The sequence below is a fragment of the Salminus brasiliensis genome, chromosome 7 (assembly GCF_030463535.1).
Source record: "Salminus brasiliensis chromosome 7, fSalBra1.hap2, whole genome shotgun sequence".
Classification (NCBI taxonomy): domain Eukaryota; kingdom Metazoa; phylum Chordata; class Actinopteri; order Characiformes; family Bryconidae; genus Salminus; species Salminus brasiliensis.
In genome coordinates this window covers 41,659,139-41,685,235 of record NC_132884.1, presented here as the reverse complement: position 1 = coordinate 41,685,235, position 26,097 = coordinate 41,659,139, and the positions used below count along the sequence as shown (strand labels likewise).

Below are 26,097 nucleotides of genomic sequence, written 5' to 3'. Positions count from 1 at the left end.
TCAGATTCTATGATACATAAAAAAGAATAATCTATTGTTCTATTACTCCTAAAATTATTATTAATGTATAAAGAACAATCACCAGATTTGAATTATGTCAAAAGGTAAAGATTAAAAACAAACAATGAAGATAAATGTGGTTTTTTTTGTTTTTTTTGGGGGGGGGGGGCAGTGTCACAGGGACTATATATATATATATATATATATATATATATATATACTTTCTCTACATGTAGGTTACCTTAACATGTACATTACATAAAGAAATACCAAAAAATAAATTATTATAATAAAAAATTATATATATATATATATATATTACAATAAAAAAACATTTTTGGTAACACTTCTGACTTCGGTATTTTTGATTGTATTCTAAATAATATTCTTTTCAGTTTTAATATTCTAATAATTAATATATACACATAGAAGATTTTATTTCATTATATCTTTTTTGTGTTAATGTGTGTGTAATTTTTTATCTAATAATACCTTTCTGTTTTTTTGACACACAGAAAAGTGTGTAAAACAATGTATGATTTTGGCAGCAGGGGTGTCAAAAAATGTCTGTTAAAAACGATAACCCCTGAGGCCAGATAATTACCCATTTTTTTGTAACACACATTTTCTGGCACCCTGCTGCCAGAAACACACCAGTTTTTACACATTTCCTTTTTTTTAATCAGTGTATGAAGTAAGAACAGTAAAGAAGAACTACACGTTTTCTCTTTTTAGTCTGCGAATGAATCATCTGAAGTACAGTGCACTGGAGGACTCCTCATTTCTTTCACTACCTATGGGAAACTGCAGGTGTGCGAGAGCTCACAGCAACACCTGCCTTGGACTCGATGGGAGGCTTAATTTAGCTTGATTTGTGGAGGGGGAAAAATTAAGACAGAAGATTTCTGGAAGTGCTCGGCACAGTGTGAACTGCTGTGTGCAGTTATTTTTTCTTTCTTTCTTTCTGTCTCAGACCCGTGCGCTACATTTCTCCACCCTCAACATCTACCCTTCATCTTCATCATCCTCCATCTTCATGCGTTTGTTTCCAGCCTTAGATAATCTACAGCTTGGAGGGAGTGCATTGGCATTGCCCTGTTTGGGACTACACACAGAGAGCTCAGAAGAGGCTGTTATGAATTGGATCACTGAAAGATTAATGAAACGAACATGGATATCGCTGCCCCAGAGATAAGTGCCTTTCAATTAAACCAGATGCCCCCCCACGCTTTACCCTCCCCCTCCAAAAAAATCATCTCCTGCCGAGTGAGTGTTGGGCAGACTCCATTTCATTCCATCCCAAAACCCCCCAAAAAACAAGTGTTTTAATTTAACAGTGATGCAATTACTCCTAATTCCTACCACAACACTCTAGCTACCCACAAAGCACTGCAAAATAACAGCACTGCATCAGCAAGGCCGATGCATGAGCAACGGAGGGGTCCCTGCTGTTGCTTTGGCACGTACGTGTGGTCGTTACTCAGCTCGTAACGTGTCCTGAGCTGGAGCTGGCCTGCTGGTCCACGTTTAGCTCATGTACATTAGGCTCTCTTTTGAACCGCAAGAAAAGGACAATAGAACAAACACAGTGACCGTTACAAGAGAAGAGTACAGAGACATCGAGGACTGTGGTCAAGCAACAGGACAGAGGCTGTGAGCTACAGTGAGTTACCATACCATACGGTAGAGCCTTGGGTGGCTCATTACTTTCATAGAGGGGCAACTTAATAAAATACAGCAATATGCAATGCTGAATGTCCTGCTGCCCTGGTTCACAACCACTGAAGTGTAGTTTAACCCCTTAAACAGCCAATGGCCTGCCAAACAATAGTTAGAATATAATAAAATATAATATAATATAAATCAAATTTAATTGATCAGTAATTTGTAAAAAGACAAAAGAATTTACAAAGAAAACCTAAGACCCCCCAGTGAGCAGCCAAAGACCACAGTGGCAAGGAGAACCTCCCTCAGAGCTGGAGGAAGAAACCTCGTGAGGAACCAAGACTCACAAGGTGGACCCGACCCACCCTCCTCTGATCAGAACTATTTATTAATTATTGATTAAAAAATCACCAAACCATCTATAGTGTTGAACTGCTCAGGTGTGCAACATATTCATAATCATAATATAATAATCATGGTGTAGAATAACTTAATATAGTCATGGCAGTGATGGTCAGAGTAATGAGAGTAATGATGGGTAATAGTGGTGATGTTAATAGTGGCAGATAGTTCAGATATAGGTAACAGTTTCTATAGTCTGTTGTTACTGAGTCTTGCTGCATTAAGGGGTTAAAAAGAAAATGTCTTTTTGAACATATTTAAACATCCAGCTGCAGATGATCAGAACATGGTTGGAGAGGATTATTCTGGAGGAGTCTGGGGTCTTATTTAAGCCTTAGACGTTTAGTCTGGTCTGATCTTGATGATTGAAGTGAGGGGTGAAGAAGATCACCATGGCCAGATCCAGAGAGCTCTCTGAGGCCTTCAGAAAGAAGGGTGGAGATGCAGATGGAATTATTGGAGATGTAATTATCCTGTGAGGACAAAGTTCGAACCCCCTCATATTTATTACTGCTTCAAATGTGTAGAATTAGAATCAGCTGCAGATGATCAGAACATGGTTGGAGAGGATTATTCTGGAGAAATCTGTCTTGTTTAAACCTCAGATGTTTAGACTGGTCTGATCTTGATGATTGAAGTGAGTGAGGGGTGAAGAAGATCACCATCATGGCCAGATCCAGAGAGCACACTGAGGCCTTCAGAAAGAAGGGCTGGAGAACATGGTTGGAGAGGATTATTCTGGAGGAGTCTGTCTTATTTAAACCTCAGATGTTTAGTCTGGTCTACTCCTGTGGTTGGTTGATTGAGGTTTTTTGATTGACAGTAAGGGTTTCCGGGTTTCCTCCATGCTCTCCTCCCATGAAGATCAGACCTGTTCAGTCTCTTTCTGATGGTAGATGCTGGCTGTGGAGCTACCTGCTACCGACATTTTGAATGGTTGAAGGCTACTTTACTCATCTTGAGGTTCTGCTTTTGGGCTGAACTTTCTAGGAGGGTCTGTCCTGAACCATGTTGGTCTTTTGTTGCACTTGTAAATGATTTGGCGGACAGTGGAACGTCTGATTGCAGAGAGCTCTCTGGATCTGGCCATGGTGATCTTCTTCACCACTCACTATAACCATCAACAGCAGACCAGATTAAATGTCTGAGTTTTTTCTTCGGTTATGTGAGTCCATCTATCAGTATTGATCACATGATGATCAAATGTCCAGATGTTCCAGATGTCAAATGTTTGGACACAGCTGGCTGAATGTGTACACTGGAGATACACGGGTATACACCGTAGTTAGGATGTCGTGGCTGGGGGGGTTTCAAGAAGGCCTAAGTTGCTGAACTGTGGCAGTGTGTGTATGTGTGAGGCTACAGTATGTTAATGTACATTGTTGGATATTAATGCATGTGTTGAAGTGTATACGTTTAACCTCTGGGAAATAACTGGAACAGCATTTGCAGTTTAGGTATTTTTGACAAGATCTGACCCTTGGAACAGGGTGCTTATCAGGGTTGTAAATCCATAGGTTAAAGGTCAGTAGGCAACAACTGGTTAGGAGAGTTGACCATTGACCATCACAACAGGATACACCCTCTTTGTATATATAGATACAGATACTGACTTAATACACACACATTTACTCAAAATTTACGCAAAAGCCCAATAAATAGCCTTACTAGCCTATATGACCCAATCAGCTCCTTTCAGTTCACTTTACAAGTCAGGCTTACTTGAAACCCCCAAGCCACGACATCCTAACCATGCTGGATATCCGTGTCTCTCCAGTGTCCTCTTTTTTTTTTTAATATGGTCACCCTGGCATTTGGATCAAATGGTTTTAAACATTTACCCAGGTGTGTCCAAACTTTTGACTGGTACTATATGTAATCCTAAAAGTGTACATTAAGTACACAGTAGCCACAGCCACAGGTTCTCATCCAGAGCTCTACATGTGAATGATGTTGCACAGGTATTATTGTAGTAGTATTGGTGTAGAGTGGTGTGCTTGGCCAGTTGGGCAATCGAAGCCCAGTCTGCCAAGAGGGGGTCAGTGTTGTTACCCACCACACTACACCAATCGAAGCCCAGTCTGCCACGAGGGGGTCAGTGTTGTTACCCACCACACTACACCAATCAATTAAACCTACGTTCCTGCTTTTGACAGCTCCAGCATTTCTGTCTGGGAAGGACTGAGACTTCGCCCTACCTGTATTCACAGAAGGTGTCATCGTTCATTCCTTGAGACTCCAAGTCTGGATGGAGGTCTTCCTTCTCTTTCACTGAGGGAAGAGGAAGAAATTAGTCCTTACCGCAAATTTTCATTACCGCAGTCAGCTCCTAAAGCAAATGAGCCAATAAATGAAAAAGGAATCACATGTATGTGAATGGATCCATCCTATAGAGTCATTAATACCGCCTTGATGTAAACACTGTAATGAAAACACTGAGATCAGATTTTAATAAGTTATTAAAATGAGAAATTAGGAAGCTGAGGTTTTTTCACGTTCCTCAGGTTTTTCACACAGTGCTCTGACAGTACTTCCAGTTCTGCTAGTGGCAGATTATCCAGCGCCCATCTCCTTTAACAGGAAATTGTGAAAAAGACATTCTGGGACAAACACAGGAAGAGCTGTAGCATTTCTAACGCACTGCCTTTGCAGCTTTTCAATCATTCGCTTCTTTGGCATCGACGTGTCTGTGTGAGCGTTTTGCATGCCAGTCCCATTGTGAGTCTGACTCTATTTGCATCCTGTAAATAGAATGTGTTAGACATGTTAAATATAAACGCACCACTTCATTTTCCACACCAATGCAGCCTTCAGTGGAGTATAGCAGCCAAAGCAGCCATTCACTGATTCCATTCTTCCCTTTCTGTGGTTTTGTCTGCCCTTATTTTCCTTGTTTTCCTTTCCTTTAACCCCTTAAATCCCAGGAGTCCCATAAGTGCTATGTACACTTTATGAACACATCCTATGTACAACGAGTCCCTCTTATAAGTAACATCACTTACATATAACCTTCATAGAAGTGTTGAATAATTAATAGTGTAGTGTAGTATAAAGTTTAGTATTAATTATTTAGTATTTTCACTGCATTCTAGCCTCCTATTTACACATAAATAGATACAGCTCTGTTTTTTGTTTTTTTGTTTTTTTTTTAATGAAGAGACCACCCTACATGACCAGTGTCACTGGTTTTATTATTTATAGACAGTGTGTTTAGGGAAATTAACATTAGCATTGTATTTCATAAATCATTGACAACATTTCCCCTAAATTCCAAATAAAAATATTACTATTTAGAGCATTTATTTATTTGCAGAAATGACAACTGCTCAAATAATGCAAAAAAATGATATAATAATTATAACGGAAAGAAAGTTATTAGTGAAATTTAAAAATCACAGTACTAATCTGAACTTTGAGAGCATTCAGAAATCACTATGGTGCCAATCTGCCAATCACAGCTCTCATGTCTAGGCCGGTTCTCCACTAGTCTTTCACATTGCTGTTGGGACTTTATGCCATTCATAGAAAATTCAGCTCTGTTTGATGCAATGTCTGGAATAAAACGACTGCCGTACACGTAGAGATATAGATTTAAAAAAAATAATTTAGTGGTCTCTTAATTTTTGTCCTGTATATATATATTTATATTTAACATTTTTAAATATAAAGATGCCAAAAGGGTTTATTGTATATATATATGAATATAATTTTTTGAATATAATGAATATATATATATATATATATATATATATATATATATATATATATATATATATATATATTTTTTTTTTTTTTTTTTTTTTTTTTTTTTTACTGCCCACTAAAAGATTCTTTAGGTCCTTCTATAGCCTCACTCCAAAGAATTGTAGCACTGTAGCACTTAATATTGTCATAATTTCCTAATAATGTAAAAACACCCAGGAATTGTGCTCTTAACGTGGTCAAAACTGCAGTGAAATCTAATAATGTATTACTAATTTAAAGAATGTAATAAAATAAGGTTGACTGTTGACTGTTAACATAATACCACTTTTACGAATAATGTACCTGTAATACCTGAAATTACATTTAATACATTTCTTACAACTTTAGGTTGATATTGAGATTAAAAGTTTATTATTTTTTGGACTGAGTTAAGTGCACATTTTTTCCCTGGATGTTTCTTTTTACATTATCAAGAAATTATTACAATATTAAGTACTATAGCACACACACCGTGTTGTCATTCTTAATTGTTTTAGACATTGCCACCTTCTCTGCACCTTCTCTTTTCTATGTTTTTGTAAAGGGTAAATGGCAGATATTACAATGGAACATTTATACATAATACAAATCTGAATAAAAAGCTATATAACTCAGTTGTTGCGTTTTTGGAAGCAGTTGGACTGGGGCAGAAATAAAAACATACTTTTATCTGATAAAATATGAAAACATACCAATATCTTCTAAAGAATATTATTAAATTAGTTGTTGAGAAAGTCCGAACAGAACGTCATGGTCAGATTCATGATTTTGAGACCTCTCTGGTGAGAATGTTTAACTGCATCGAGCATGGCGGAAGTTTGACCATTGCAAGTTTACATTTAGTCAGGTTCTTTGGCTGGACAGTGGGAGAATGAGCAGATTAAGGCTGAGTTTCTCATATCTCCATATCTCCACATTCTCATATCTCCATGTTTACAGTGGCTCTCGCTGTAGCCATTCTGTTTGCAAACAGTGCAAACAGTGCTGGGTCCATTTTTAGAGGCTGTGCGTGTAACATATGTATGTAAAAGACGAGGCATGGCCAGGAAAACTCTTATGACGACCTACCAGACCATATGTCTGTTTTTAGAATAAATATATTTATGAGGGTTGGGCAGGGACGGTCACACAGCACACTGATACCATTTATTACAATATTTTTTCAGAAACAATACAGCTTTCAGTTAAAATCTTAAAAAATCTTAAGTACTGCTGCTTTAAAGAGCAAATTTGTTCACAACTCTGCACATATAATCATTGATTCCATTGCCATCATAAACTGAATTAATCCCTAATAAAAAAAAAACACTGGAGAATGTCAGAGCCTTGTGAAAACTGCTTTAAAAGTGAGTTTTAATAGGAAATAACTTTTTTTAGGATCAGTTGGTGAGTTAGGCCCATTATTATTAGGCAGTAAAGGCGCATAAGAGCTGTTATGTTAGCCAGAGCTGATGGGATAACTTAAATTATGGCTTACATTTAATTCAACATCTGAACAGAACTCTGAACTAATGCACTCTAGGATTCTTAAGGAGTTTTCCTTAAAAGAGTGCTGTCTGAAATATCTGGAAACGTGGACCAGGCCTGAGAGTACTTCAAGAACTTGCTGTGCCCTATGGGGTAAGTGGTTGTTGAGCCTTGACAGCGAGTGAATTCGAATGGGTCGATAGAGCGTCCGGCACATTTAGAACCGAGACAGCAGGCGCTCACCTGAGTACTTCCCTCCTTTGTTCCTGTTCACAAAGCAGGCAATGAGCACGATGAGTGTGAGGAGGGCCACGGCACACATCAGCCCGATGAACCAGCCCTGGTTGGAGATGCCTCCGTGGATGCTGGCCAGACCTGCGGGACACACAGGCGTTTGTTCACAAACTCGGGCTCGACCTTCCCCACCACGAGGACACCTGATTGACTGCTTACATTGACAAAGCCGGGCCGACGGCATACGGAGCGTCTAGCGTCCGAATGGAAACGTAATTAATATTAAACAGCCGACCTGCTTGTCTAATTAATCAAGAGGAGACGCCGGTAAAGCATCATTCCTCTGTATCGAGTTTGGTAGCAGAGCGCGTTCTGAAAGATGAACAAGGAACGATGTCATGCATGATAAGTATGTTCAAGGACAAGAACTTGTGGACGGGACAAGATGGAAAGCTAACAACAACAACACTGACCCATCACCACTGGACACCTCTCCCCGCCCTCACCTTTAGCCCTGGTCCTGATAACGTCTTCAAAAATGCTAGAATTATCAAGCCAGCTTTTAGTCATAAGCCGTACAGTATATTCTGTCCCGGGCTCCAGCTCCTCAATGACCAGGAAAGTCTTAGAGGAGTTAACCGCCTCGGATATCCTCCAGTTACCTTTACCTAAGGGAGGTGCATAACCAAGTAGGTGTTAGTAAACCAGGAACATGAATTCCTACAGCCACAATCATTAGTTAAGACATATAGAGTTAGTATTAGCTGACAACAACAAAAGCTGAAGGGTTTACTTTTACTAAGACCTGCAGACCTGCAGTGATACCATTGTTTCCTGCATAACTGGTAATACCACATAGGGACTTCATAACACATTAATAAGCACTGCGTTATGTATTATATGTGTATGACATGTTGAATAGTATTTATGAACAGCATATGTCATCAACTACAAGAGGTTTTAAGAAGTAAATGATATTGAGTTGACAGGACAGAGCATTTATAAGGCCTACATAAGACCTTTGCCTACATTAACACTACATAAAGGCTTATTCCATCAAGTGTTAGTTGTCACAAATGCTGAAATTGTCATTCTTGCAGTCATTTTACCTGTCATTTCACAAGTGTTTATAAGCCTTTGTAGCAGTTTATATAGGTGTGCATCAGTTGTCCTACAAGGCTTATGTATGCGGGTATGAACGCTACCCTTTATACACATTCATAGTTGCTTATAAAGATCCATGTCAGTTTTCTGAAAGGCTTATCCATTAAGATATTGTATACCATAGCCTTATATACTTTATCCTTTATAAGCCTTTATCGATGTTACATATACTTTCAGTTTTCCTGAAAGGCTAATGTACTGTAAGTAGGTATTGTGCAGCTTCATCTTCAACTCTACCCTTTATAAGTGTTTATAGTTTTTTATGAAGATTTGCATCAGAATGCATATCATTGAAGTATATTGCAGCCTTATTAACGTTACCCTTCATAAGCCTTTAATGATGCTTTTAAAGATTCTGTCAATTGTCCTGAAAGGCTTATGTACTATATGTAGGTACTGTGCAGCATGAACTCTATCCTTTATAAGCATTTATAGTTTTTTATATAGATTTGCATCAGTTGTCATGAAAGGCGTTTCTATGAAGTATTTTGCAGCCTTATGAATGTTACCCTTTATAAACATTTATAGATGCTTATTAAGATTTGCTTCAGTTGTCCTGAAAGGCTACAGCAGGTTACTGTCTGTAAGGACTGCGCAGCCTTATGAATGCTACCTTTATAAGCCATTATAGATGCTAATATATTTTCTGCCAATTGTCCAGAAAGGCTTATGTACGGTATATAAATATTGGGCAGCCTTGTAAGCACTAACCTTTATAAGCCTTTATAAATGTTGATATCTTTTCTGTCAACTGTCCTGAAAGTCTTATGCACTGTATATTGAGATGATGTAGCTTGATGAATGCAACCCTTCAGTAAAGCGTTACCAATTACAGTAACAGGCATTTGTTCCAAGCTTTAAATGGAGTTTATAAAGCTGAGGCCTAGTTAAAAACATCATTTATCAGTTCTATGAAAGATTTATAATTCTAGACTGATGTATTTTCACAAGCATTGAGTGGAGCTTGTGTGGAGACTTCAGTTTAAGGCTAAGGCCCCTTGTGTGAATATAAGGTCATCTTACAAATACAGACAGAGGTGTTGTCCATTAAAATGAGCTATTCAGTGCTTTTCATGCATATGAATGTCCCTATGCAGGTATTCAGTGCAAAAAGGGTCACCACATAATCACTAGATCACACACTGCTCCTAATTTGGCATCACATGACTAAATACACAGCAGCTGTTGCAAATGACCCAACAGTGTTAGCCTTGTTAGCTGTATAGTCATGGTAGGTGAAGAATGGAAAGATGAGCTTACGGTTGTTCATGTATGCAACATATAACTCTGAATCCGTTTGTTCCTTCCCCGGAATCCAGCTGATATTTGCAAAGTTGTCACTAACTGAGGCGCTAACGTTCAAAGCGGCCGGTACTGACAGGAGGGAAAAAAAGAACCAAAGGAACAGAAAGAAAATGGAAAGAGAAAGGAGAGAGAGAGAGAGAGGGTTAGTGGGTGAGGAGAAAGATCTGTGTTTGAGCAACAGCTCGGTTAGTTAGGAAGAGCTTCTGGAGGAGAGCAGGTCTGTTTTCATCTCCGTTTTAGCATACGGCTCTATCAAAGATCTGACCTGAATAAAATATTGCTTATTAGCATAAGTGGAGCACCTCTGTCCAATTGAAAGATTTCTTGCCATGGAACATTGTGGAGTAGAGTAAACCTCCGAAATAGCCACCGGAACAGAAATACAGAATGACTGCTTTTTAAATGAAATCGCTAAGAGAAAAGATGGCATTATAATGTCCAGGTGAATTTGTAAGCCCTATGCCAGCCATGCCTCCTCCGCACATCATTCAGGAGGTCCATTGCGTTGGCAACCTGCTGAAAGTTTTAGCCTCCTGTTGCTAAATGACTAATTGATGACCTGGCTCAGTGAGGTAGCCGTCGGATTGGTTGTGCGCCGTAAAGGCGATCGCAGATTCAAACTGATGGGTACCTCATAAGCCATACCATGCCTGAATACTACTGCAATAGTGAAGGTATGAGGTACACTATGTGTCCAAAAGTTTGTGGACACCCCTTCTAGCGATTGTATTCAGCTACTACTTTAAGTTGCACCCATTGCTGCTGACACAGATGTGCAAATGCACACACACAGCGTGTCTAGTCTTTGAAGAGAAGTACTACCAATAGATTAGGACTCTCTGGAACATACAGGCCTATGAACCTATTAGCACCATGATGCCTAATGGCAGGCATGGGCTAGAGTGGTAATATTAATATTAACTGGGCTTTTGATTCTAATAAAGAAATATATAAGAAGATAACAGATACTGTATATGGATTTATAAACTTTTTGGACTTTTACATTTTACATGGAAAAGGAGGCGCAGTGAATGATGGGTGCTGCTCCATGAGGTGGGGGTGGTGATCATCCACATCCTGACCTCATTAACACTTTAGCAACATCTAGTAGAAAGCCTTCTTTCCTGGAGAGTAGAGACTTTTCATTTATGTTTGTTTGAATGAATGAGCAGGTGTCCCAATATTTTTGTCCATATAGTGTATAATCATAATACCTGGCATTGACAGCTCGGTTTACTGACTGTACTATAACAATGGGTTTTAAACCTAAGGTCAGGAGCTGTTGAAGGGTCATGATGATGTTGTACACAGATGTGCAAAATGCTAGCATTATTAGCACTGTCCAAGGGTAGCACTGTTAGCAATACCAGCACAGTGCATCCAAACACCATGAAAGGATGTAGAATAAGAATTACTGAAAAATCCTCAACTGTCCTGAGTGAATGCTGGGTTGTGGGTTTGGTTCGACCATGGTTTGATCATGGCATCCTTGAGTTTGAAGTTTAGGCACCACAGCACTGCGAGCCACAGGCACTAGTCTGCAGCAGTACATCGGCTAATTGTTTTCACCCCTTTCAGGTGTTCCAATTAGGCAGAGTGTCTCGAGCTGTCAGCTCGCCTTAATGTACATCTCAATCATGGAGCATCTTCTCCTGAGGGCCAGACGCTCTAATCACATCCATCGCACCCTCTCCTTAGGTGAGGTTTCTTGCCGACACGTCTGCAGCCAGGGCCGCCAGCGTCTGCCCTGCCCGATCACAAGGCTCGGAAATGTCACCCTCTAATTGAGGACGTGTTTCTTTTCTCCCTGTCACATCAGCGATCGCGTAAAATCGGCGGCTTGCTGTGATGCTTTGGTGTCACAAGAAGGAGGGGGAAGAAATGGTGTGGGGGGGAAGGGGGCTATAAATATCGAGCGCTGCCTGGCTGGGGCTTTGTCACTTCGCCTGCGTAGAGCGGGATTAAATGCTACAGGAAGCATCTGCTGGCGCAGCGGGAGAGGAGTGGGCCCCCACGCCATGCTGTGTCCTGCAGGGCCTAGAAAACCCGAAAAGGAGCCGGAGGGGGGGGGGGTGGCAAGGCGGCGAAAAACGGTCTGATCCACAGCTTTCAACAGCCTCCACTTATCCACTTAAGTAGTGCCAGCTGACTCTCTATGCAGACCCCCAACCCCTACCTCTCTTTTACCCCCTCTCTCTCTATTTTTCTCTTGCTCTCTCTCTCCTAAAGCTTTTACCTTCAGCTGCTACACATCAGTACTACCTGATCAGACCCTGGTTGTTTTGGTGTGAATGTGCTGGTAAGGATATTACAGAGCATCGCCAATCGATGCTGCATATGGGATCTGTCTCAGACACTGGGAATGTAATACCATGTGGTTTCTCGCCTTAAAGCAGATAACCCAGAAGGTAAATAGCACACATCTTCTCATCACAGTCCATCTGTCCATTATCTGTTATTTTAGGGGTCAACTAATATGGAAGGTGGGTGCGCTGGTGGGCTGGTGCTGAACACAGTTTGGTCTTTTGCTGGCTGCAGTCGCGTACCTAGGATCTTATGGGCCTTGATCTGAAGGTATACCACTCCAGCCTCTATAGTCTAAGGATATTTACATAACAATATTTACATTATTATTAATAATAATAATAATAATAATAAGAAGAAGAAGAAGAACTGTACTGTGTCATATTGCACCTGCTCATACTTTGAGAAGAGTTTATCCTGCTTTTGTTGGAGTAACTCTTTCTACTGTCCAGGAAAGACTGTGATGATTTGATTGCATTCAGAGTGTTGGATGATCACCACCTCACCAACCCCTCAAGTCTAGGATGGAGCACCATCATCATTCCAAAGAACTGATCCACAGCTCAATGCTGGGGGGCTTTATACTCCTCTATACATGCCTGGCATTAGGTATAGGAGGCTTTTCTACTGGGACTAGACAAGCTGTGTGTGTGCATTTGCACATCTGTGTCAGCAATGGGTGCAATTTAAAGTACCAGAATGCAGGCATTAGGAGGGGTGTCCACACACTTATAGTGTATGTGATACACCACTGCCCAAATAAAATGGTTATATACACACTCTTAATAAAAAAGGTGCTGCAAAGAGTTCTTCAGGCGATCCCATAGAAGAACCACTTCTGTGAAGTGTGAAGAACCTTCACACTGACTTTTTTAAACCTTTACAAGGATCTTCACACATATATGAATTATTGATTTTTACAAAATGCTTCTTTATGCAACCAGAAGTTCTTATATGGTATCAAATAACCCTTAGTAGCAGCTTTCTTTTATAGTGCACTTATTGAGCAATTTATTAGGAACATCTACTCATGCATTTATCTACTCAGCCAATCATGTGGTACCAGTGTAATGCATAACATTATGCAGATTCAGGCAATGTTCACATCAACCATCAGAGTGGGGGAAATGTGATCTCAGAGATCATGATTGTTGGTTTGAGTATGTCAACATCTGCTGATCTCCTGGGATTTCAGCTCTACAGTCCCTAGAGTTTCTCAGAATGGTGGAATAAAGGAAACACATCCAGTGGGCGGCAGTTCTGCAGTTCTGCAGATGGAAATACGTTCTTGATGAGAGAGGGTCAACAGAGAATGGTCAGACTGGCTGGAGCCGAAATAAAGGCTACAGTAACCCAGATACCCACTCAGAATGAACAACACCTCCAACCTTGAGAAGGATGGACTACATGTCCTACTGGACTACTAGATGGATTCTCTTTATAACCTACACATTTTGGTATGTGAATGGAATTACTTAGAATGAATGAATATTATAATTAATATAATGATAAATTAATACATTTCTTATCATTTACTTTACCAAGGGTCAGATGGATGAAACCAAGAGAGGGATAAAAAAAGGTGTCAGGGTGAAGTGTATAGTGTTAATTAAAGCTAAATGATGTTGTTGAGAAATTAGATTGTTCTGTAGGCCACAGCTGTGCAGTGGTGTTAGTATCTATATGAGGGGCCCAGTAAAGATTTTAGAGGTCATTATGTGTGCCCACAACCCCTACAGAGGTTATGCCACAGTCCTGATCAAATACACCCACTAAACCAGGTAGATAACAGCTAGACAACTGACTTAAATAAGGTGTGTTCAAGCACAGAAACCATTCAACTTTGCTGGACTAATGCCTTGCAGGACAGAAAATGCTGACCCCTGCTTTACTGGGTAGTTTAAATATATGCAGTGTGCTGATTTACATAGTAATGATGGTTCGAAGGCTTTCTGTATCCTAAGCCATATATAGTCCAGTGGGTTTTGGGCTATGCACATTTCGATATAGACTCGTGTTAATACCTATGGAAGATAGAGTGGCTTTAGCCACAGGGGAGACAGTAGATGTTCTTGGAGGAAAACGAGTTCTGGACTGTCCTGGAAAGAAAGATGATAGTTTGAGTTTCTCCACTGCATTGTCATAGCAAACTAAAGTTCTACATTTTCAGAAACCTATGTAAGCCACTCTAACTCTAACCCTAGACTCTACTGAACTGAGGTACTACTGAGCACAAGACAAATCTAGACTGTAGATTAGGAAAATGGACTGTTTGCAAAATATTGGTTGGCATGCTTCTCAGCCATTAACAACTGACACAAATCAATAAAACTCAACAACAAGCCTGTAGTAAGTAAGAAAAATAAAGATGCTTAAAATGGTTCTTTAAGTGATTCCATAGAAGACCCACTTATGTTTTCATAAAGAACCATGTTTGTAATTGAGATAGCGAGAGTGTAAAAAAGAGTGCTTGATCTTAAGGTACTTTCCCAATTTAAAGAAGTATTATGTAAGAATTAGTATTCCATGCTCATGGGCTCCCCCTACAGTTAGGAAGTGTAAATCGACATAACTTAAATTTAGGTTGAAAATCAAAGTTGCACATCCGTCAAAAAACAAGACTAGGTGGACCTCAAGCTCCAATGTTAGACAGATCTCAGCTAATCATGCTCATAAGGGGCTCTAGGTAGAATCCAGATGGGCATGGGTTCTGAGTTGGTTTGTACATACTTGGGCTTCCCAAATGGGCCCCATTGTTGCAGCCCACCTTAATCAAGGTGGGAACACCAAGTCCCATGTTCAGTGTACAACCAAAATGATGCCCATCCATATGTGGGTCCAACATGGAACCAGACAATAAGACTTTCTGGTTTCCAGTTGGGCTACCTATACAGGCTCCATATGGACGTTGGCATGTGACTTCTGGAGGACGCTTATTTTGGTTACTTAAAATTTCAACTTAAAACCAACAAAATCAGCCGTTGTCTCTATTCTTTCTAACTTTGATCAACTGACAACACAACCTACATTCAGCCATATTCCAACATCTATTGATGTTGGTGCACAACTGGGTATACTTACTACAAGTTGCCTTTGTACCACTGAGCATTTTACATAGCCTGAGCTGAATGTTTGATGGACATAACAATTACGTCTAACTTAGCAGACATAACTGGTGACTTAACAGAACCGGAGACTTAACCAGAACTTTGCAAACAGTCAACTAAAGGAACACAGGACTACTACTATCTACTGCAGCACTACATAAACACTGTGTTAGTTGATAGACATCTAGTAGCATATGGTTTGTTAATACTGGACACACTGAATTTAATGGCTTCTCTATTCTGTGAAAGTAGCAAAGTAGCAACAGTACAAAACAGACATCTACGACTGCTATCTACGACTGTCCAGCAGTGGACTTGGATTTTACTATGACCAAGGAAACAGCAAGCAAACAAATCTTGTTTACTACTTGTGTGCTCTAGCCTCCATAGCATGAAAAAAAACTATGGAGGAAGAACTACATCTCTAAATTAGTATCTTAGCGTAATCCATAACATCTGCTGCATTAAAGCAATACTATCCCAGTGTGATCTACAGCTATACGGAAAGTAGAAAACTTCATACTGATGTTGAAAGTGGGCACATCTGTTGAAGCTGGCAAAACAAAAAAAAGAGAAGGCATGAAAGAGGCATCTTGCAAACGATGGCAGACACAGAAAGCAGAGAGCATGTACTTTCTGTTGAAAGCAATGCAGACTACTAGAGCATCGTGAGGATAAAGCACCCTAGCAGGCAGCATTGGAGAAATGCTCAGCTCGTGGAAACTGGGATGCTGCATTTTGCATTCCTGCTAAAGAGCGAGAATAAGCTAACAGCGTGTGAGATGGATTTATCCTGTGTTCTTCTTCTATTGAGTCCCACAGTGTTTCTAATGGTCTGTGGTTGATAATAGAAGGAAAAAAAGAAAGATATCAACCTACATATCAAAGAGGCAATTCATTTTCCTGCCTGTTTTCTATTACTGTGCAGTATATTAATGTGACGCTACGGGATTCTGACTTTGATGCTATCTTTTGTGTAGCTGTGCGAATCCCCAGTCAAGTAAAAAGCATGCCCTGCATTTTATCAATCATCTTCTTTTTGTATTTAGAGATTAAAAATTGCATTGCACGGACATTTAGTTGATTATCACCTCACTATCACATTCGAAATGACCATCCACCATTTCCCTTTCCAAAGGTGACGTATTACTTCTTTTTTCCCCCCTTTATAAAGCTTTCATCCTCCTCCTGAATCAATAAGCACTTGGTCTTCCTCGACAATGACAAATGAGCAGCTCCCACTCTGCTGTGATATTGTTTGGCCATAAAGAACTGCTTAGATGGGCATATGAAAAGCTTGGTGGGATGGGAGGTCGGAATAATGTCCCCTCGCATTCCCTGGGATCGATGCCCAGAACAGCAAGCGACTCGGCCATCCATGTCCATCAGAGCACCAACGGGGCTCTGGCCTGGCCTGGCACGGCCTCCAAAGTGGCCTCCCGAAGCCAGGATCTCATGGATGTCCCGGGTGAGGGCCGCACGAAGCCCACACAATGCCCTGGTTTCCACTCACGTGCTTCGGGGATGGTGGTGCACTCCTCGCTGGCCGGAGGTCCGCAGCCTACTCGCGTGCAGCAGCGCAGGTAGAACCTGTAGCGGCTCACCGGCTCCAGGTCCTGGAGGAGCCACTTAGTGGTGCCGGCACCGGTGATGTTCACAGATTGGAGAGGCCCCAGTTCCTCTGTGTTGTTAACTAGACAAGAAGATGGAGAGAAACTCGTGAGACACTGATGTTCACCAGACAAGATGGCTTGTGTTTTTTATTAGACATAAGACAGTGACTGTGTTTCTCAGCCCAATGCTTAGGGCTGCCTGATGGTTCCACATTCCACATGGCCCTAACCTATGCTCTAAGCAAAAAACGATCGTAACAGTCTGTGAAGAAGACCCTTAAAATAGAGGTTTTCCATCACAGAGAAGAACCATTTAACCGGACAATGAACCATTTAGATACTCCAATGATTCTTTGAGTTGCCATGGTTCTATAAAAGACTGATTTCCACTCCCTTTCTTACTTTTAGGAGACTTTCTGTGATGGGATCTGGGATTGAAGGTAAACGAGGAACACACAAGTGTAGGCCTCAAGGACTGAGTAGATAAACTTTGGTTTCCATTGTTTTTTATTTTTACATTAATGACCTCCCTAAAATATCCTCATCTGCTCTGACTAGCTCCAGTGATAGATTTAGCATGAGCTTCAGCATTATCTAATCTGAATTGGCAGCTTTATTAGCTCCTTAATAAACTAAATATGTTTAATGTAGTGAAAAATCTCTGATTTGGTTAATGTAAACATATGTTATTACATTTTAACTTGGTATAACCAGCAGGACCTGGACTCTAACATTGTATAGACATTGTATTTATTTGAAAAAAAAAGTTTTGTCAAAAACCCAGCATTATACAGACCAAATGGAATTTGGTTGGAAATCAGTCATTAAAATCCAACACTGGGTTGAGATCAAGCTCCAACATTAGACGGATGTTGAATTATGGTAATTTTGGACCTGCCATGGTAAAGTTTTTTTTTTTATTTTAAACCATTTATTGTCCAGAAAAAAAAAAAAACATTGCAAAAAACTTTATTGTTGTAATTTTATGATGCTGCTTTAATATTTTAAGCCACTGCTATAATGATAATATACTAGCATATTAATGCAATTACACCCTCTTAAAGAGCAATGAACGTTTGATAATTATGAATTTACCAACATTGAAACTGGAATATAAAAATGGTTAAATATCATAAATAAAATAAATGAAATAACCATGTTTTTTAATCAAAGTGCATTCTCATCACATGCCTCTCCTTGCCAAGTAAACACAATGGGTAATACTGAGGTCCATATATTTATTCAATACATCGATGACATAATTATCTTGATAGACCTAAACAGCAGACCTAAAACTAACAAGGTTAGAATTCCAGGTTGTGTGGACATTGACATTAATAAGTTTAGCTGGGGTTTTGGCCAGAAACCCTCGCAACTAAATGTTGATATTTAATGTCAGTATGACACTGAAGTAGTCCTGTCCTGCATTATTTTATTATTCCATTAATCTGATCAACTACTCAGCTATTTCTAAAGCCCTTCATTATTGGGATCAGGTGTGTCATGGCAGGGAAGAGTTGAAACTGTAGGGTATTGGGTCACCAGTGACCTTTCTACATACAACTGCTTACTGTTTAAGAATAAACAGATACATTTATGTCCCACCAGACTGGATATCATTTGCTGTTCTGTTCCAGAGTACAAAAATGGGGGCAAAATGGGGGAAAGCATCTTTTTTACAAAGACACCTCTGAAAGCTGACATTGGGTAGGCATCCTATTTAGGAACAATGAAAAGAGCTCTGAGAAGTTCACCTCACTATTTAGGAGCTAAAACTTTATAATGAGGCTTCACACACACATGCACACACACACTTGGATGTCCATAACCTAGTTTGAGTTGCTTTTGGAGACTAAGCACTACACATGATAAATCAGAGGACTCTTAAAACGAAAAAGGTGCTTCACATAGTTTTTTGAGTGATACCGTAGAAGCACCACTGCTATAGCATCACACAAAAGCATGTTTGTAATGGAGATGTGTGTGTGTGTGTGACCTTGTAAAGGTCTAAAGATCCTCCCTTTGTTGTAAACCTTGTTTTTAAGAGTGTACTACATCTGTTAGACAGTCACTGTGCTTTCTGCTAGATTGTGTGAATGCACATATGGCAAGAATGTGACTGACTGGGCCACTGCCATCAGAACACCAAGCCTGAGCTGCCTCAGAGCTCCTGCACACTCTCCAAGGGGCTGAAATGCTCTACACATGTTGTTGCAGACCAGCCCAGCATGGGTCGGGTCGGTGGAGGGTGAGACGTGGCTGGCGATCGCTGTAGGCCAGCCTGAGGAGGCGTAAAACCAGCTCCATGGCACAGAGATGGAAAAGTAGCAATGTGGGCTAAAACACCATCTGTTTTGAACCTATTTGGATAGATATTTCTCCATATTTCCCTCTGAAGACTGTTTCTGTACCATAAAACCCTCAGTTTTCATGCTAGCTATGTTTAACTGCTCCCGAATTTACTCCGATATTATTTGAATCTCCTCTTGGTGGCGTAATAGAGCACCATTTGGAAGCAAATTTTGAAGCAACAACTCACTGTGAGAGCTAGCTAGACTGAAGTACAGCCTGCAAACATGGTGGAAGTAGTTTCGGACACTATTACTGTAACTGGACACCCTTTTCTAATGAATGCATTCAGCTACTTTAAGGTGCAACCATTGCTGACACAGATGTGCAAATGCACACTCACACACACAGCTTGTCTAGTCCCTGTAGAGAAGTACTGCCAACAGAATAGGACTCTCTGGAGTAGATAAACACAGTGAACTTATTGGCCAGGTGTGGGCTAGAGGGGTATGAAGCCCCCCCAGCATACTTTTGGGATGAGTTGGGGGTGAATGAGGTGAGGAGGTGATCACCCAACATCCTGCAATCACATTCTTGCAACAGATCTTCATAATCCAGTATAACGTCCAGTATAAAGTTATAATTTATGTCACACTAAACTGGACACAATTGCCTGTTTCCAGTGTGCAAAAATGGAAGCGAAATGGGGAAAAGCACCTTTTTACAACATCCTGACCTCACTAACTTAGGGCTACCTGATGGTTCCACATTCCACATTGCTTTAACCTATACTTTAAACAAAAAGGGTTGGTTGTATGACTCTGAAAAGTGGCCAACTGACAGTCACTGTGTTTTTTGCTAGATTGTGTGACGCCACATATGGCAAAAATATGATTGACTGGGCCACTGCCATCAGAACACCAAGCCTGAGCTGCCTCAGAGCTCCTGCACACTCTCCAAGGGGCTGAAATGCTCTACACATGTTGTTGTAAACCAGCCCAGCACGGGTCGGGTCGGTGGAGGGTGAGACGTAGCTGGCAATCGCTGTTGGGCCACAGCTGAAGGCCAGCCTGAGGAGGCATAAAACCAGCTCCACGGCACAGAGATGGAAAAGTAGCAAAGGAGGACAGCCAATTTGCTGCTTCCAGAGTACAAAAATGGAGCGAAATTGGGAAAAGCACCTTTTTACAACATCCTGACCTCACTAACAAAAGAAAAGCAATTAAAAACCCCCTCAAAAGGGCTTCATAATGTAGGATAACGTCCCAATACTTTTGTCCATAGTATATCATCGCTGTTAAGTTATATTAATCCTTCTAAAATTCTCAGAACACTTCATATTAGCTGATGACAGCAAATGTGAAGCATGTGAGCAGGGTAAACACCAAAACTGGGTAGCAGGGTGTCGTGGAGGACCACTGGACTACAGTACTTCAAAGACAGAAGTCAACAAACTCATTCACTAATATTCTGCAATACGAGGATTTGCTTCTGTGCTCCACTGTTGTGCTGTGTGTGAAGGAAGATGGCACTCTTTAGCGAAGCACCCAATAGAAATTCAGTAGTAACAGCAAACGGAAAACGTGCCAAAACATTACATCAGCTGTCGGCGTCCATTAGACAGGTTTCGCTGCTCTGCCCAAGTTCAAATTTAGTTCATTCACTTCCAAGATGAGTCGCAAGTCTCTCGTCTCCCCTCGCGACGTGTTAAAAACACAACCACTGAATATTCCCACCAAGACACGCAGCAAGTGTGAAATACTGACTGCGGAAAAGCTCAGAGCAGCCATGCTTAGCTCGCAAGACATCTGTGTGCAAGTGTTTTGAGATCCAGGAGCCGCTGCTGTGTGCCACACGGACAGCTGGGTACATTATCTCCAGCATTTCATACAGCGAATCCTTCGAGGGGACTTCAAAAAGCCCACTTCAAAGGGTGCACGGTGGCTCTCGCGCTCTTCCCCTGATAAAAATGTCCCGCCTTTTAATATGTAGCGTGGCACTTGGCCATAGCGATCAGCTGCATCATCAAACACAATTAGCTAATGAACCCTCCCAGGCAGTGCATATTATAACCAGCTTCATCATTATTCGCACTTGAAGGCCAGGAGCGTGTTGAGCAATATTCATGGCCTGGCCGCTGATCCGTGCTGAGGAAGGGTCATGAAGTGAGAGAATGGTCTGCTTGACCCAAAAACGGCAAACATGAATGCCAACGAATGAAAGGGGCCTGTTAGCATGATCTAACTTTTTAAAAACGCCAAGTGCCTCCCCATAGACTCCGTTTATTAAGTGTGTTTACATTCACGTCAATAATTATACCATCATTATCGGAGTCTGGTGCTTCTCTTTTTCGAGTGGTTAAGCAGTCAGCAACTCCCTCGATCAAGCTTCTCACTTCTCATCTACGCTACACGTACAACAGTATTCAGACACCCCCTTACTGCACCCATTACTGACAGAAAGATAGATAAAGGGCAAATCTGACAAATCCTAAATACACTATGTGGACAAAAGTATTGGGACACCTGCTCATTCATTGTTTCTTCTGAAATCAAGGTTCTTAAAAAGAGTTGATCCTGCTTTTGCTGGAGTAACTGTGTCTTCTGTCTACTAGATTTTGGAGGCGCATTACTGTAAGGATGTGATTGTAGTCAGCGACAAGAGCGTTAGTGAGGTCAGGATGTTGGATGATCACCACCAACACCACCACCACCACCAACAACAACAACTCCTCAACCCATCCCATCAAAAATACTGGATGGAGCTCCACCATCCATCATTCCAGAGAACACAGCTCTTCCACTGCTCCACAGCTCAATGCTGGGGGGCTTTATAATACCCCTCTAGCCCACACGTGGCATTTGGCAGCATGGTGCCGATAGGCTCATGATGTTTATCTGCTCCAGAGGGTCCTATTCTATTGGCAATACCTCTCTACAGGGACTAGACACACTTTGCTGTGTACATTTGCACATCTGTGTCAGGTGCACGTTTAAGTAGCTGAATGCATTCATAAGAAGGGGCGGCCACAAACCTAGACTTTGCGCATATATTAACATATATTTTCATATATGTTCTCATTATCTTGAGCTAATAAAGTAGCTTGGGTGGTCCGAAAGACAGCGCATGCTTTGTTATTGATCAGTTAGGTCCATTTCTCAACCAGTCAATGCTTTAAGGGCACTCATATGCTATGAAGAGTAAGCATGGCTTGAGTCTGACGCTAATCCACAGGCAAGTACGCTTCTCATTGATGTTCTGGGCTGACGTCCTTTCCTTTTATGTAAAATTATTATTCCCACATGAGCTTGAAGATCAAAAACTGCATTATTCTACAGAACTATATGGGGCAAAATATGCAGCTCGCCTGATTTATCATCATTAAGCCCTAATTTACCACCAAACCAGGCGTTGATCTGAGGAGAACTCTAAATAATACTAGACTCCATGAGGAGAACTTTGGAGATGTTCTAATGATGAACACAGTGATGGAGAACCACCACCCACACTTATCAGCGATTTACTGAGGAAATAAACTCAGTACTGTATATATATATATATATATATATATATATATACACTAACATGTTCATGTTGCTGTTTCTCTTCACCTCAGCCACCATCCTCTACAATTATCCCTGCACTATCCCATAATCACTAGCATTACGCAGACTGTTGCTGCTGTAACCTGCACTGTGTTTGGTGTTGTCTAGGCTCATGTGCAGATGTCTCTCCCCACAAAGCTCCACAGAGCAGACCCTGATGCCATCCTCGATGGCGATGGCACAATGATATCTCCTAGTGGCGAGACACGGGAAGCACTGGGTGAAGCAGAGAGCAGCCGGAGGCTTAGTGGAACAGCAGCGGTATTGACGTACTCAGCTGGTATTGCAGGATGTAGCCAGTGAGAAATCCGTTGGCCTCCACTGGAGGAGACCAGGCGAGTGTGACTGCATGCTTCTGAATATCTGTAGCCCTGAATGCGGCAGCCTGGTCTGGAACTGCAGGCGAGAGAACAGAAGGTACATTGAACCATTTTGGAGATCAGATGTTCAGACACTGTCAGAAACAAATGCTACGAGAAATGGTAGAGTTTCTGCACCGATGTCGAGATAGTGTAAATTGAGCCTGAGAAACTAGAACACGGTCCTTTAAAATATTTAAAAAAGAAAAGTTTACTGAGTTTACTGTCCCATGAAAAAAAAATCTTTTGTTTTTGTTTTTACACAAAAACCTTGCATCTCCATTTTAGATTTTTCTTTGATTTTGGGGGGTTAAACAATTAGATAAATAGTAAATAGGGTGAGGACCACGTTTAGGGTTACGGGAAATTAAGGTGAACTTAAAGGAGCTGTATGTGATTTTCATTCAAATTAATACATTTTGTAAAATTTAGCAAATTTTACGTGCTGGGAAAAGGTTTAGGGTTCGTACTCAGCCCAGTACGAACTCAGCTCTGTACATGGGAAACATGGGCTCAGGTCGAGCCACACAACACTATTCCAGCCAATCAGCAACAGGGGGCGTTTGTGCTTGTGTACAGGACAGACGAAAGGGAGGGGCAGGGGAGACTGTGTATCTGGCACTTGGCTCCACGCCCTGGTACACGCCCTGAGAAACGGCCAAAAAGGAAAAGTCCCAAAATCTGACAAACAAAATCCAAGAAGAAGAACATGGGTGAAGACGTGTGTAAACACCGGGACTGAGAATGTTGCTCTCTACCTGCTGGACAGGAGAAGAACGTTATTATTATTAATAATAAGTTAGTACTTATTTTTGCTGTTTTACAGAAATAGGTCAGTGTTATTTTGCCCCGCTAGCAAATATTTGTGATTACTAATCAGGAGCAACTGTAGCAACAGCTTACTAATGCTAACCTAGCTAAAGCTAATAACTTACCATGTCATTGCTCCCTCTAATGTTATATCATGGTATTTGATCACACAAAATTTGTAAAAGATTGATTTTATGGCCACAAAGATCTAAAAACATGTTTGCTAGCACAGCAAAATGAGTGTAATTCATGTATAATTCAAAATGCTACGTTAGGTAGCGTCGCTGGAGGAGGCCATTAGCCGGCGTGTTAACACTGTGGTAGCGATGCAGGACGAGGGTGTTAGCTGGCGCCAACATCGCAATAATGATGCTGGATGAGGCCGTTATAGCTAGAGTGGGACACTGCGGTAGTGATGTTGGATGAGGCCCCGTTAACCAGTGTATTTTGGATGTCGTGCTTGCGTTTGCTGTTTTTTAGTCTGAAAGCCTAGTGCTGTTACCTTGGCAATGCGCATATATTGAACTGGTGGGTGGAGCTTCTGAAGGAGCACTAAAAGGAGGGGTGTATTTGTGTATTGGGGTGTATTGTATGGTTTTGCTGCTGAGTTTAAATATCAACAGCCATCTCCAAAATCCTGCCCAGCGCCTTATAGCCCCAATAGATATTTAGTTAAAAGTAAATTAACGGTAAGTTAAAGATCCAAATTTCATGATGAAATTGGCCAATAGAAATGACTTCAATTACTTATAATAAGCTATTGGAGATACAAGTGACACAAATACACCAAAACACACAAACAAAAAATAGCACAAAAATGTCCCATGATTAAAGGCACTGAACTGAGTTTATATACCAAAGTACAGTTTAGTCCCTTTTTCCTGAAAACCACTAAAAGTGCCTCTAATAAGTTTGTTTCTTCGTGCTATAAATTCAATATAGGCATTCCAGCATCTCCTACCTCCCTCTGGCGTCTTAAAATTGACTGGGTGGCTCCCTGGTCCATTGCCTCGCCCATTGAAGGCCATAACAATGAGGCTATATTCAGAGAAGGGCCGGAGCCCTGGGACCAGAGCATGATTTCTGTCCCCAGGAAACATCAGCATGTGTTTATCGCCATGAGTCTTCCTGGAGTCCAGTAGACTGCGCAGCCGCCACCAGTTCACCTGCAACAATGAGACCCAGCAGTTTGATATGCAAGCAGAGTAGATGTGATCATCTAACAGAACATCAGTCAAACGCTGTTTATTACTGAATGACCTTTATATTAATGAATACACTTTATATATCACTTTATAGAATTGTACAACTGTATAAATGTACAACTTAAATCTACCTAAATCTCAGTTCTCTTTCTAATGAAGTGACTCTGGCTCCTCAGGGCCCCCACTGTAAATGTACAAAGCATGTCTTATAAAGATCTTCCCAAAGTCTAATAAACGTCTGCTGTATTTCACCAGTATCTTTTTCCTCTCCATGTGGAACGGGCGGTCCTCAAAATGTGGGTCATGTTTACATCAGCATACCGCCGACCAATCACGAGTATAACATGGCTCGGCCCTCTCTTTAAGTATGAGCTACCTGAAGAGTTAATGCTAAAGCTAAACCTGGTGAGCTAAAGCTCGAGCCGCAACTGGTGCCCCGTCGTCCCACCCATCGAGGCACCCGTCCCCTTACCCCTTCACTGTGGAGTCTAGCAGCTGGGTGCTGGGATGGACAGGAGGTGCCGACCCAGAGCAGTAGCCGGGGAGATCCGTTAAGCCGCTGCCCACCCGTACCCTGGCTTACTGGCACAGCGTGAGTTAAAACGGGGCAGCCGCTCCCCAAGTCGCGGTTTGAGCTTCTATCTATATATGGGCTGGTAACTCGGTTCCAGATATTAGAACCTCAGTAAACCCTGAAAGATCTGTGAAATCACAAGACCACGCCCAGGCCGTTCATCAGAGTGATGTGAGGACAGAATTTTGGTGATTTCTGAGGAGTGTTTTATCAAATTCCTATTTCTACTATTATACATTGAAAGAAACAC

At 41.1% G+C, this 26,097-nt stretch overlaps 1 protein-coding gene across 1 annotated transcript in view; it reads right to left on the bottom strand.

Annotated features, from left to right (window-relative positions):
- chl1b (cell adhesion molecule L1-like b) overlaps window positions 1-26,097 on the bottom strand; it is a 75,246-nt gene that overhangs the window by 3,183 nt on the left and 45,966 nt on the right. Inside the window, 7 exon segments of the mRNA XM_072684919.1 lie at window positions 4,266-4,338; window positions 7,522-7,653; window positions 14,310-14,384; window positions 15,916-15,945; window positions 16,906-17,085; window positions 23,173-23,295; window positions 25,030-25,234. Of these exon segments, the coding sequence (XP_072541020.1) occupies window positions 4,266-4,338; window positions 7,522-7,653; window positions 14,310-14,384; window positions 15,916-15,945; window positions 16,906-17,085; window positions 23,173-23,295; window positions 25,030-25,234 (818 nt within the window).